General features: G+C 42.1%; 1 protein-coding gene across 2 annotated transcripts in view; it reads right to left on the minus strand.

Moving 5' to 3' along the window:
• Positions 1 to 11,853, minus strand: part of LOC118394497 (CMP-N-acetylneuraminate-beta-1,4-galactoside alpha-2,3-sialyltransferase-like) — an 86,781-nt gene that overhangs the window by 44,228 nt on the left and 30,700 nt on the right. Inside the window, exons 3-6 of one of the 2 annotated variants that reach the window (XM_035787718.2) lie at positions 8,104 to 8,157; positions 7,585 to 7,632; positions 4,630 to 4,672; positions 1,929 to 2,021 (exon numbers count right to left, since the gene is read on the minus strand). In XM_035787718.2, coding sequence (XP_035643611.1) covers positions 1,929 to 2,021; positions 4,630 to 4,672; positions 7,585 to 7,632; positions 8,104 to 8,157 — 238 coding nt within the window. The remainder of the gene's footprint in view (positions 1 to 1,928; positions 2,022 to 4,629; positions 4,673 to 7,584; positions 7,633 to 8,103; positions 8,158 to 11,853) is intronic. The other variant, XM_035787719.2, reaches the window with a different exon arrangement.

Consider the following 11,853-nt stretch of genomic DNA (forward strand, 5'->3'; position numbering starts at 1 on the left):
ACAGTTTGGCGTGAGGGGAGGTGTTGAAAATATTGTATTCCGTGGGGCAGGGCCTTTTGGAAGAGAACAAATAAGGGGGATGGAGGGGGTGGGGTCTCGCTTCAGAAGGTTGAGGGGGTGGGGTTTATTTGGTCAAGTTAACAACTGTCAGTGTATATACTTTGTTTCTACTACAGATTAAATAATTCATGTGAAATTCAGTTTGCCAAGAAGAAAAAGTAGGCAACGTTTTTACATGAATCATCAACTTATTTGGTCATGAGAGAGTGAGACCAAAACATGGATTGAGATGTGGCATAGATGAGTGGCATCCCCAGCTCTGTATGTAAGTGGCCTGACAGGGAAGCAAAGTGGCCAAGAAGAGGTAGCCGTTTGCTTATTTAGAATCTGTGGTTGCACATGTCATGCATGAACGAACCAGACATTTCGCTTTTTCACACATGGCACTCAAACTCTAACAGGACATCTAACAGACACACAACTTTGTCACTATAAGTCATTAATTGTACTAACTGAATTGTGTTACTGTGAATGTGGTAATAATCAATGCTGTCCCAGCGGAGGCTGTTTGTAGGGAACTTTGAACCGACACGTGTGGCTGATTAGAGGAAGTCGTTGGGAGACATTGTTAACACATAGCCTCGTAGTTGGACGGGCCTGAAAACCGTAGGGCTTCTTCTTTAACGACTGCTGTAATTTAGCAGCGCCCCAACGTAGTAATCCTAACTTTGGGCGAGCTATCTGACTCCAGAGAAAAGGCCTAAGACTATTTGTGTAACATACCACGATGACCCCTTTTTGGTTTCCGTATGAGAGTCATAGTTAACCATACAAATATGTTGTTTCAGAAAGAATAAGAAACACAAAATACAAGAAATATCCTGTCATTGCTGGTCTTCTTCATTATTCAAAACTGTCTAACCCAATTGAAGCATTCTGTGCAACCACTAGCTGTCTTTTTGAAGACTACGTATGAATCATCACAGCATCATCGTACATTATGTTAAGGTGGAGTCGCCATCTTCCACATTTAGGGGCAGCTGAGGAAAAATGCCCCGGGCCATTGTTCTGCTCTGTTCAACATGCCCCTTTACTAGCCAGACCTGCTAAGCACTCATGAGACAATGACCCATGGCTGAAGAGGAGACGGTTTTGGAATGGCATCAAAGGCCCAGTGACATCATGGAGGGCCGTTGAGTGTTCCGTGAAGGAAGATCTGATGGGTCATGCCCTCCTGGACAGGAAGTCATTGCCCCTCGGACAAAAGGCTAATTTCTGGCATCCATTTCAAATGGGGTAGGACAGGGCTACGCTCTGCCAACAGAGATGCTTTTGTGTTCGGAAAGCTGACGAGGACATGGCATAGTGCAAGGTTCCTCAGCTGGCAGCCCGATTCTATTTGTCCCCGAGTATTCCCACGCATAATAGAGAGATATCTGTGATCGTATACAAATGTAAGCAAGGCCTGAAATTACATTTTAGTCAAATATTATATCCATTTGGGATTCTTGCGGTCAATTTGTAGTCTACAAATGATTTGTAATTATGTTCCAGCCCCCTGACCATCTGCCCACGGCTGAATGTAGTTGATCCTGGTATAGTGTGTGTAGTGAGGATATAAATTAATGACTAAAAAGATTGTGTGGGAATGTGGGGGCTTTTATTCCCGAGTTGATCCCCGTGGGCCATGCTGGCTGGAGAAATGTCATAACGTCTCTAGGGGTGCATCTCAATAGCTTAGAGTTGCTGCCTCTCCTGAACTCCTCTCCTTCAATGGAACTAAACTGATATAAAACATTTGGCTTCAAATGACCAGTTTTCAGCAGTGCAAAGTAGAAAGGAATCCTCTTAAGTACAAGGAGAGGAATCCTCTTAAGATTCAACATGCACCCAAGGACGCTAATCAAACCCTGGAGAGAGTTTCTCACTTTGGATAGATGGCAGTCATCTTGGCAGCTGCGTAGCCTGGCTTGCACACTCCTTCGCTGAGGTTGCCATACTTGTACGCCAATTCTGCTGACCTGTGAATGTCACCAAGAGGGAAGGACAAAAGGTTATTAGATGAGACTGAGAACAACATGACCAGATAACACTGCACTTCCACACAATCCAATTTAGACAAAGATCTCCCAGGAAGAAATAACTAAAAATAGTTTGAGAAGATGTTGATTTTATTTTCTCCTCTCCACATGTTCCCTTCAGCCCATCCCATGCCTGTCCTGTTCTATTTAGAGGTCATGTAGGAGGAGAGAGGTCACGTTCTAACACTCCATCCAGCAGCCCATTTTACCTCCTCCTCATTACTATCATGCTCATGAATTAACCGCTATATGGCACGTGACTAGTTCAAATAAACAGGGGGGGTGCACTATGGGAGGCCTATCCGTCACACATAGGAAGTGTTGATGAGATGGGGGCATGGCAGGGTGAAGGGGGTGTGTGCCCATAGACAGGCTACAGCTGGATTGGACTGGGCTGGAGTCTCTTTGCTAACGGACCATCTTTGCTAGGTCAGAGGAAGTGATCAGTTGGTAACCACTGCTGTAGGCAGTTGTAATAGCAGGTCTAGATGATGAGAAGCAGCATTTAAACCCTCTCCTGAAGTTGTGCCTATAGAGAGTGTCTTCAGAAAGTATTCACATCCCTTTACTTTTTCCATTTTTGTTGAGTTACAGCCTGAATTTAAAATAGATTAAATGTTGATGTTTTATCACTGGCCTACACACAATTCCCCATAATGTCAGTCAAATTATGTTTTTAGAATTTTTACAAATGAATTAAAAATGAAATCTGTAATGTCTTGAGCCAATAAGTATTCAAAGCTTTTGTTATGGCAAGCCTAAATAAAGTTCAGGAGTAAAAATGTTGTTAAGTCACATAATAAGTTGCATGGAGTCATTGTGTGTAATAGTGTTTAACATGATTTTTGAATGACTACCTCATCTCTGTACCCTACACATATTATCTGTAAGGTCCATCAGTCGAGCAGTGAATTTCAAACACATTATCAACCACAAAGACCAGGGAGGTTTTCCAATGCCACCTATTGGTAAAAATAAAAAGCTGACATTGAATATCTTATTGAGCATGGTGAAGTTATTAATTATACTTTGAATGTTGTATCAATACACCCAGTCACTACAAAGATACAGGCTTCCTTCCGAAGTCAGTTGCCAGAGAGGAACGAAACCGCTCAGGGATTTCACAATGAGGTCAATGGTGACTTTAAAATAGTTAAGAGTTTAATGGCTGTGATAGGAGAAAATGGAGGATGGATCAACAACATTGTAGATACTCCACAAAACAAACCTAATTGACAGAGAGGGGAAAGAAGGAAGTCTGTACAGAATTTAAAAAATCCAAAACATGCATCCTGTTTGAAACAAGGCATTAAATTTATACAGCAAAAATAATGGCAAAACAATTAACACATTGTATTCTGGGCAAAAAGTTGTTTGTGGCAAATCTAATACAACACATTACAGAGTACCACTCTCCATATTTCAAGCATAGTGGAGGCTGCATCATGTTATGGGTATGATTGTAATGGACTGGGGAATTTTTCAGGATAAAAATAAAACTGAATGAGCTAAGCACGGGCAAAATCCCAGAGAAAAACCTGGTTCAGTCGGCTTTCCACCAGACACTGGGAGATGAATTCACCTTTCAGCAGGACAATAACCTAAAACACGTGGCTAAATCTACACTGGAATTGCTTACCAAAAAAATACAGTAAATGTTCCTGAGTGGCGGAGTTACGGTTTACATAAATCTATGGCAAGACCTGAATTTGTGGTCTGGCAATGATCAACGACCAAATCGAAAGGGCTTGAAGAATTTTGAAAATAATAAATGGGCGGCAGGTAGCCTAGTGGTTAGTGTTGGGACAGTAACCGAAAGGTTGCTAGATCAAATCCCTGAGCTGACACGGTAAAAATCTGTCGTTCTGCCCCTGAACAAGGCCACTGTTCCTAGGCCGTCATTGTAAATAAGAATTTGTTCTTAACTGACTTGCCTATTTAAATAAACGTTAAAAAAAACTTTTTTTTTGTTGCACAAATCCAGGTGCAGATAGCCCTTATAAACTTACCCAGAAAGACTCACAGCTGTAATCAGTCTACAAAGTATTGACTTCTGTAAATTTGAATACTCATGGTGGAGGGGTGATGAGAATTTAAGTTTACAGTGGGAGGGAGCATCAACACACAGACATGCCAACAAAATACAATTACTCAAGTTTGCATATAAGCCATACCAACAGATATTTATCTAAACACACATTGACATTTATTAATCATATAGGGATTGATGAGTGGTTATAATAATTCGACCCAGCATAATTGCTTGGTGTAAAGTTGGCAAAAATAATTCAAATTAATTATGTTTATTTGAATTGACTAGCGATGCAAATGAGATTAATAGGCCACAATACTAATATTCAGGCAACTAGTTCCAGTTCAGTTTCTGATTTGTTAAAACTGAATTTAGCCCATTAAGATCAGACAACTAGCATATGCATCTGCTAAATTAGCATATTTAGCATCTGCTACAACTATCAATTGGAGATGAAAGATGTTTCCCTTTGGGTTTAAAATGACATTTTACTTTACAAAATGTAATTTTACTTACAACTTTGCATCCAGCTTCAGCAGAAAGCCCTGCTTATCATACACTATAAAGAAAGAAAGAGACAGAAAAGGGGTAAGAAAACTGAAATGAACAAACAGGATTCAAAATGGCTTGTGAACCAAGAATCATCCCATTGATGAAGACAGTGATCCATCCTCATCTTGAACATAGTCAACTATCAGTGTCCTAGCCATAGTTGTATGTCTCTCGCCAAGTAAACAGCCTGTGGATTTTCAGAAAGAAAAGAAACCAAAGTAAAACACTCTGTTGAAAGCAGGTTGGAGATCTTCGCAGACGGTCAAACAAGCGGGGGTTAGGGAAAGCCAAAAACACTCTGTTGAAAGCAGGTTAGAGATCTCCGCAGCCGGTCAAACAAGAGGGGGTTAGGGAAAGCCAAAAACACTCTGTTGAAAGCAGGTTAGAGATCTTCGCAGCCGGTCAAACAAGCGGGGGTTAGGGAAAGCCAAAAACACTCTGTTGAAAGCAGGTTAGAGATCTCCGCAGCCGGTCAAACAAGCGGGGGTTAGGGAAAGCCAAAAACACTCTGTTGAAAGCAGGTTAGAGATCTCCGCAGCCGGTCAAACAAGAGGGGGTTAGGGAAAGCCAAAAACACTCTGTTGAAAGCAGGTTAGAGATCTTCGCAGCCGGTCAAACAAGCGGGGGTTAGGGAAAGCCAAAAACACTCTGTTGAAAGCAGGTTGGAGATCTTCGCAGCCGGTCAAACAAGCGGGGGTTAGGGAAAGCCAAAAACACTCTGTTGAAAGCAGGTTAGAGATCTCCGCAGCCGGTCAAACAAGAGGGGGTTAGGGAAAGCCAAAAACACTCTGTTGAAAGCAGGTTAGAGATCTTCGCAGCCGGTCAAACAAGCGGGGTTAGGGAAAGCCAAAAACACTCTGTTGAAAGCAGGTTAGAGATCTTCGCAGCCGGTCAAACAAGCGGGGGTTAGGGAAAGCCAAAAACACTCTGTTGAAAGCAGGTTAGAGATCTTCGCAGCCGGTCAAACAAGCGGGGGTTAGGGAAAGCCAAAAACACTCTGTTGAAAGCAGGTTAGAGATCTCCACAGCCGGTCAAACAAGCGGGGGTTAGGGAAAGCCAAAAACACTCTGTTGAAAGCAGGTTAGAGATCTTCGCAGCCGGTCAAACAAGCGGGGGTTAGGGAAAGCCAAAAACATTCACCGTGTCTCAAGTCCAAATGATAAGTTCAAAACAGCAGTTGTGGTTCACCTATGGAGGAGGACCGTGTGGGGTCGGTCCATAGGTGCCGTTTCCAGCCTCATCAGCATTTAGGCTTTTTTAGTAGCGAAGGGGAAAGAAGCGAAAGGCCTAACGTCTTTAAAAAGATCTACCTGCTTTTTTCTGCTTGGACAAGAGAAAACGGTTAACAGCTTAGTAATAGTGTCCTTCAACAGGGAAATCAATTCCGCAAGACAGTTATTTGAATTCCACTTCAGTCCGTTTGTGTAATAATTAATTAAAAATACACATGTATCCATCATTGTGACCTGGATGTGTTTCGGCATGACGCCAATAGACTACGAGGCATGCTGACTTAGTTCATATATCATTCTGTGAAAGCGTTAGGCCAACACAATGCCCCAGGTCTCTGGAACCTACTACTACTGAACTATTTCCATTGAAAGTGTTAGGTCAACACAATACCCCAGGTCTCTGGAACCTACTACTACTGAACTATTTCCATTGAAAGTGTTAGGTCAACACAATACCCCAGGTCTCTGGAACCTACTACTACTGAACTATTTCCATTGAAAGTGTTAGGTCAACACAATACCCCAGGTCTCTGGAACCTACTACTACTGAACTATTTCCATTGATCTGTGAAACACAGTGAACACGTGTTACTAGTGAATCTCTACTAGCTACTACAGCCTGCAATTATCCAGACCGTCACCATTACTCTTAACTGAACAGCATCTTCTGATGAAGCCAGTAAATACTGAATATCTGTGACTGAGTAAACATGTAAGGACAGCAATTACATAAATGACCCCTCATCAAAATAACACAATAAGCAAAGGGGGAGAAAGGGAAGCAGTTCTCAGCACTCCTGTGGTTGCACTGTGCCTTCAGAGGGATGCTAGAGGAGAGAAGAGGAGGAGGCTGCCTTGAGATGGGCCATGGGTTTTAATGCAGCAGCTATGAGTGTGTGTGTCGTAGCCAGAGCTGAGCAGAGGAAGCAGCAGGACCCTGTCTGTATCATAAACCTCAGCCACTGAAACCACCTAGTACCAGACACCCTTTAGACTCTGTCACTGCTTAACCTTTAACTTGATGTTCCTTTTTAAAAAGGCTGATATAGAGCTGCTGTTCTATGCTCAACAACAGAGGGAGCTGTTGCATCATTCAATGGAGTGACATGAATGATTCAGCTGTGCTTTATTTGCTCCATTCACATTGGGATGATCAAACCAACTGAAACCCCACGGACACCAGTACCGTCCGGTGTGTGGTTGTTGACTTGGTTCAAAAGGTTGAAGAGAAACAGAATCACATTTGCCAGTCACACTCATTTCTCTCACCATGCCAATGGGACACATTTCAAAAACAGTTTGGGAGTTTGTCCAGTAGTCCTTTCCAGGAAAAAGGAGCCAAGCATGGGACCTTTGTAAAAATCAGTGGTCAGCGACAGAGCCTTGCAGGGAGTCTGGCCCGGCACCATGTCCCACCCTGTAGCACTTGCCATCTGTCAAAGATCCGATTTACTGATAGTTTCATCATAAATTACACCTTTAACCTTTGAAAACATAACTTGTAATTGGGATGATGTCAACCGCAGAGAAGCTCTCTCTGCAAGAAACAAAATAGTGGAGGATTATCTTTGTGAGAAGCATGAACATCTTCTAGATGAGGAACCCCCCAACCTGTCTGGTGGGGTGTGATGTGTTCCAGGAGGAACATGGAGCTGCATTATTAAAGAGGGAGGGGGAAGGTTTGTACCTGAGCCTACTATTTGTCCCACGGTGAGAGCAACGTCCGCTTCCAACTCTGAAACACAAAAAGGGTCAGTTAGGCCCGGTCCGGTGGGGTTAACCACAGCAACCAGTGTCAGCAGCCCGATAAGGTTAAGGCAGGAAATGCGCACAAGACACAAATCCCTAATACCACAGAGGCCAATGAGGAAGAGGTTAGTGACGTTAGTAGCCCAAGGTTCCATTAAAAACCAAGAGTCTGGATCCCCCAAAATCAAGATGCCTACCCACTGTGCTGGTAATCATCTACGAAATGCACATTTATGATTATTTTAGTATTTGTGGTTGTGGTTTCTGAAAGGTAACAGCAAAGACCACAGTACATGAGTGAATGAATACATTCTGGTCAGACAACAAGAGGAGAGGATCAAATGCAAGGTTTTTGTTGTTAGTGGAAAGTTGTTATACCAAAGTGAGCCCCTAAGCAGCCCGGTTGCACCACTTTCCCACCACCACTCAATGTAAAGGGGCTAGCGCCTCAGTCTACCTGTGGTGCTTTGACCTTTAGTCGGGACTATGAGAGTGGACTCCGAATCAATCTCTGCAAACAGAAGGGTTAGAGAGGACGTCAGATGAGACAGAATGTCCGCTCAGCAACTGAGACCGAGAGAGCTGGACAGGAAGAATAGGCCTGGGAGTCAGGTAGAGCAGACAAGGACAAACCAGCACAAACAGACAGTCAGATAGAAAACTCAATAACAGAGACGCATCTTATTGACCGTATTGTTTCTTTGCCAAACAAAGTATTTTCAAGACAGAGGCGGCTACTCCTACAATCTATTAGACTTTTAGGCACTGGCCCATTACAGAATGCTGGACTCATAAATGCAACTGTTGCCCATCGGATGGGTAAAGCACTGCAGACCCACCCTGACCTGTGAATCCCCCTGCTCCGTTCACAAATGTTGTTTGTTATCTTTACCAGTTGGCAACAGATCCACATTTCCTTTACATATTTGTCTTTTTAATTTGTATTTCAAAGAGATAAAAAAAGGGTGAACTCTTGCATAATGAAAGCTCAAGTTCAAACAGAACCATCCCAGGTCTTCAAAAGCAACAAAATGTTCCTTAATCAAAATAAGCAGAGGACAGCTGTCGTGTTCTTTTATCTAACTGCTGATTATTAAACCCAACCAACAGGCCTCTGCTGAACAATGAGAAGGAAGAAATACTGCAGTCTGTGTGAACATGAAAGCAGAGCAGGGGGCAAAGGGATTCTAGGCTGGCAAACACTGGGTTGTTTGGTACTATCCTTTTATTTAAGTGGAGATTGCACTAAAACTGACATTTTAACAAACTTAAAAACTATCCCTTAGTGGTGCAACAAGTCGGTGTTAACTTCCTAATTGAGTATTTACTGTGTTATCTAATTGTATAGCCTAGCGTGCTTGCTGCCTTGCCCAAATTAAAACCTAAGTAATGGGTAAGGCATCATCACAGGAGCCAGTCTACCACAAGAGAGTGATGCACCAAACATAGCAGTTTGAAATCCTTTGTCGGGCCACATAAGTCCAAACAGTGTAAAAAAAATATATCTATCCACTACATAACCAAAAATATATGGACACCTGCTTGTCGAACATTCATTCCAAAATCATGGGCATTAATATGGAGTTGGTCGCCCCTTTACTGCTATAACAGCCTCCACTCTTTCCACTAGATGTTGGAACATTACTGAGGGGACTTACTTCCAGCCACAAGTGCATTAGTGAGGTCTGGCACTGACGTTGGGCGATTAGGCCTGGCTCGCAGTCAGCATTCCAATTCATCCCAAAGGTGTTCGATGGGGTTGAGGTCAGGGCTCTGTGCAGGCCAGTCATGTTCTTCCACACCGATCAACAAACCATTTCTGTATGGACCTTGCTTTGTGAACGGGGGCATTGTCATGCTGAAACAGGAACTTCCCCAAACGGTTGGAAACACAGAATTTAACATTCAGAGTTGGAAACACAATAGTCTAGAATGTCATTGTATGCTGTAGCGGTAAGATTTCCCTTCACTGGGACTACGGGGCCTAGCCCGAACCATAAAAAACAGCCCAAGGCCATTATTTCCCCTCCACCAAACTTTACAGTTGGCACTATGCAGTCGGTCAGGTCGCAACCCCGATTTGTCTGTTGGACTGCCTGATGGTGAAATGTGATTCATTACTCCAGAGAACACGTTTCCACTGCCCCCAGAGTCCAATGGAGGCGAGCTTTCCACCACTCCAGCCGACACTTGGCATTGCGAATTGTAATCTTAGGCTTGTGCGAGGCTGCGAGGCCATGGAAACCCATTTCATGAAGCGCCCAACGAACAGTTCATGTGCTAACGTTGCGTCCAAAAGCAGTTTGGAATTCGGTAGTAAGTGTTGCAACTGAGGACAAAACTAGATAAGTGGTACACACTTCAGCACTCGGCGGGTCCCATTCTGTGAGCTTGTGTAGCTTACCACTTCACGGCTAAGCGGTTGTTGTTCCTAGACATTTCCACTTCACAATAACAGCACTTACAGTTGACCGTGGCAGCTCTACGAAGGCAGACATTTAACAAACAGACTTGTTGGAAAGGTGGCATCCTATGACGGTGCCACGTTGAAATTCACGGAGCTCTGTGGAGAATGCACGGCTGTGTGCTCGATTTTATAGCCGAATCCACTCATTTGAAGGGGTGTCTACATACTTCTGTATATAGTGTATATTATTATTGTATAAAAATAAAATAAAAATTCAGAATGGAAAATTATCTTGTGTCGACTTAAAACAACTAAAACCAGATAAAGGGAGTAGAAACATAATGGACCAATATTAAATAATAACATCTTTGAGAAGAAAAATAAATACATCTACAAAATAAAAGCTAAACAGTCAGGAAGAATTGAAGAAGAATTGAAGAATCCAAAAACAATTCAGCAGTATTGATTGTGTTACTATGTTTGAGCATAAGAACACAGCATTAGCCATGGCAAAATGCATAGAATTGCAGAATATTGGCTTAAAAACGCAAAAATGTCTATACCACCAAGATGGGGGCCTCTACAATTTAGCCGCACCGACCACGCCCATTACCTCGCCATGGCCGTCAAATCCACTCATGTCTTGCGGCCAAAGTGGCCATTGTGCCCTTGGGCTGAATATAGTAATTATAATTCCCAAGTTATAAATACAAGTTCCGAGGCGCATATTGAAGAACTGTCCAACGTTTACTTTTCATCAGCCAACAAGATCAGTATTGAACAGCAAAATAACTAGCCTGTCAATCTACTATCCCCATAGTACAAAAGTTTACCCATTCTATTAGTCAGCTTGTTGTTCTGTGTGAGAAATAGAAAAAATAAAAAAATGTCTTTGGGACAGTTGTGGGACAACAGATCAAGTTAATACAACCACTTTCAAAAATAACTTTTAAAAGCAATGAGGCTGAAGCAACAGATCAGAACTTTAAGCTTAAAATGTGAATAAATTAACTAATTTCTTAACATAATAAGAGCAACAATGATCACATGGCAGTAGTCTAGAAGCGCAAATGTTTCCAAATATAAAAAAGCACAAATGCGAGCAGTTTCAGGACAGTGATTCAAATATCCTTTAGAAAAGTGTTTAAACAACTAGCAATGGTTGTTAATATGACAGACTCAAATATCATTGGTAAGTGTTTAAACAGGGAAGATGTCAATTATACAACTAGCATGGGATGTTAATGACAGGGATTGTGTCGTTGGAAAGAAAGTTGAGAACATGAGAGAAATACTGGTTTCAATGGCATAAGAGGAAAAGGTTATGAAATAATCCCCTTAACATTCCTATGGTCGGAACACGGTAAGACATGCCTCATAAAATTACCCTGCAAAAAACGTCCAGGTTAAAAAAATTACGTTTATGGTTCAAAAGTTTTAAAATCTTAGACTGCCTCCGCTCAGATTGCGGTGGGTGGCGTTGTGGTGTGCAACAGGCACTGGACTTTGTCCTATCTGAGCGAACAGTGCCTCGAGTATGACAGAATCAAGCCGTTAGACATTAATATGATACATACATACATACATACATACATACATACATACATACATACATACATACATACATACATACATACATACATACATACATACATACATACATACATACATACATACATACATACATACATACATACATACATACATACATACATACATACATACATACATACATACATACATACATACATACATACATACATACATACATACATACATACATACATACATACATACATA

This window comes from Oncorhynchus keta, chromosome 15 (genome assembly GCF_023373465.1).
Source record: "Oncorhynchus keta strain PuntledgeMale-10-30-2019 chromosome 15, Oket_V2, whole genome shotgun sequence".
NCBI classification, from domain to species: domain Eukaryota; kingdom Metazoa; phylum Chordata; class Actinopteri; order Salmoniformes; family Salmonidae; genus Oncorhynchus; species Oncorhynchus keta.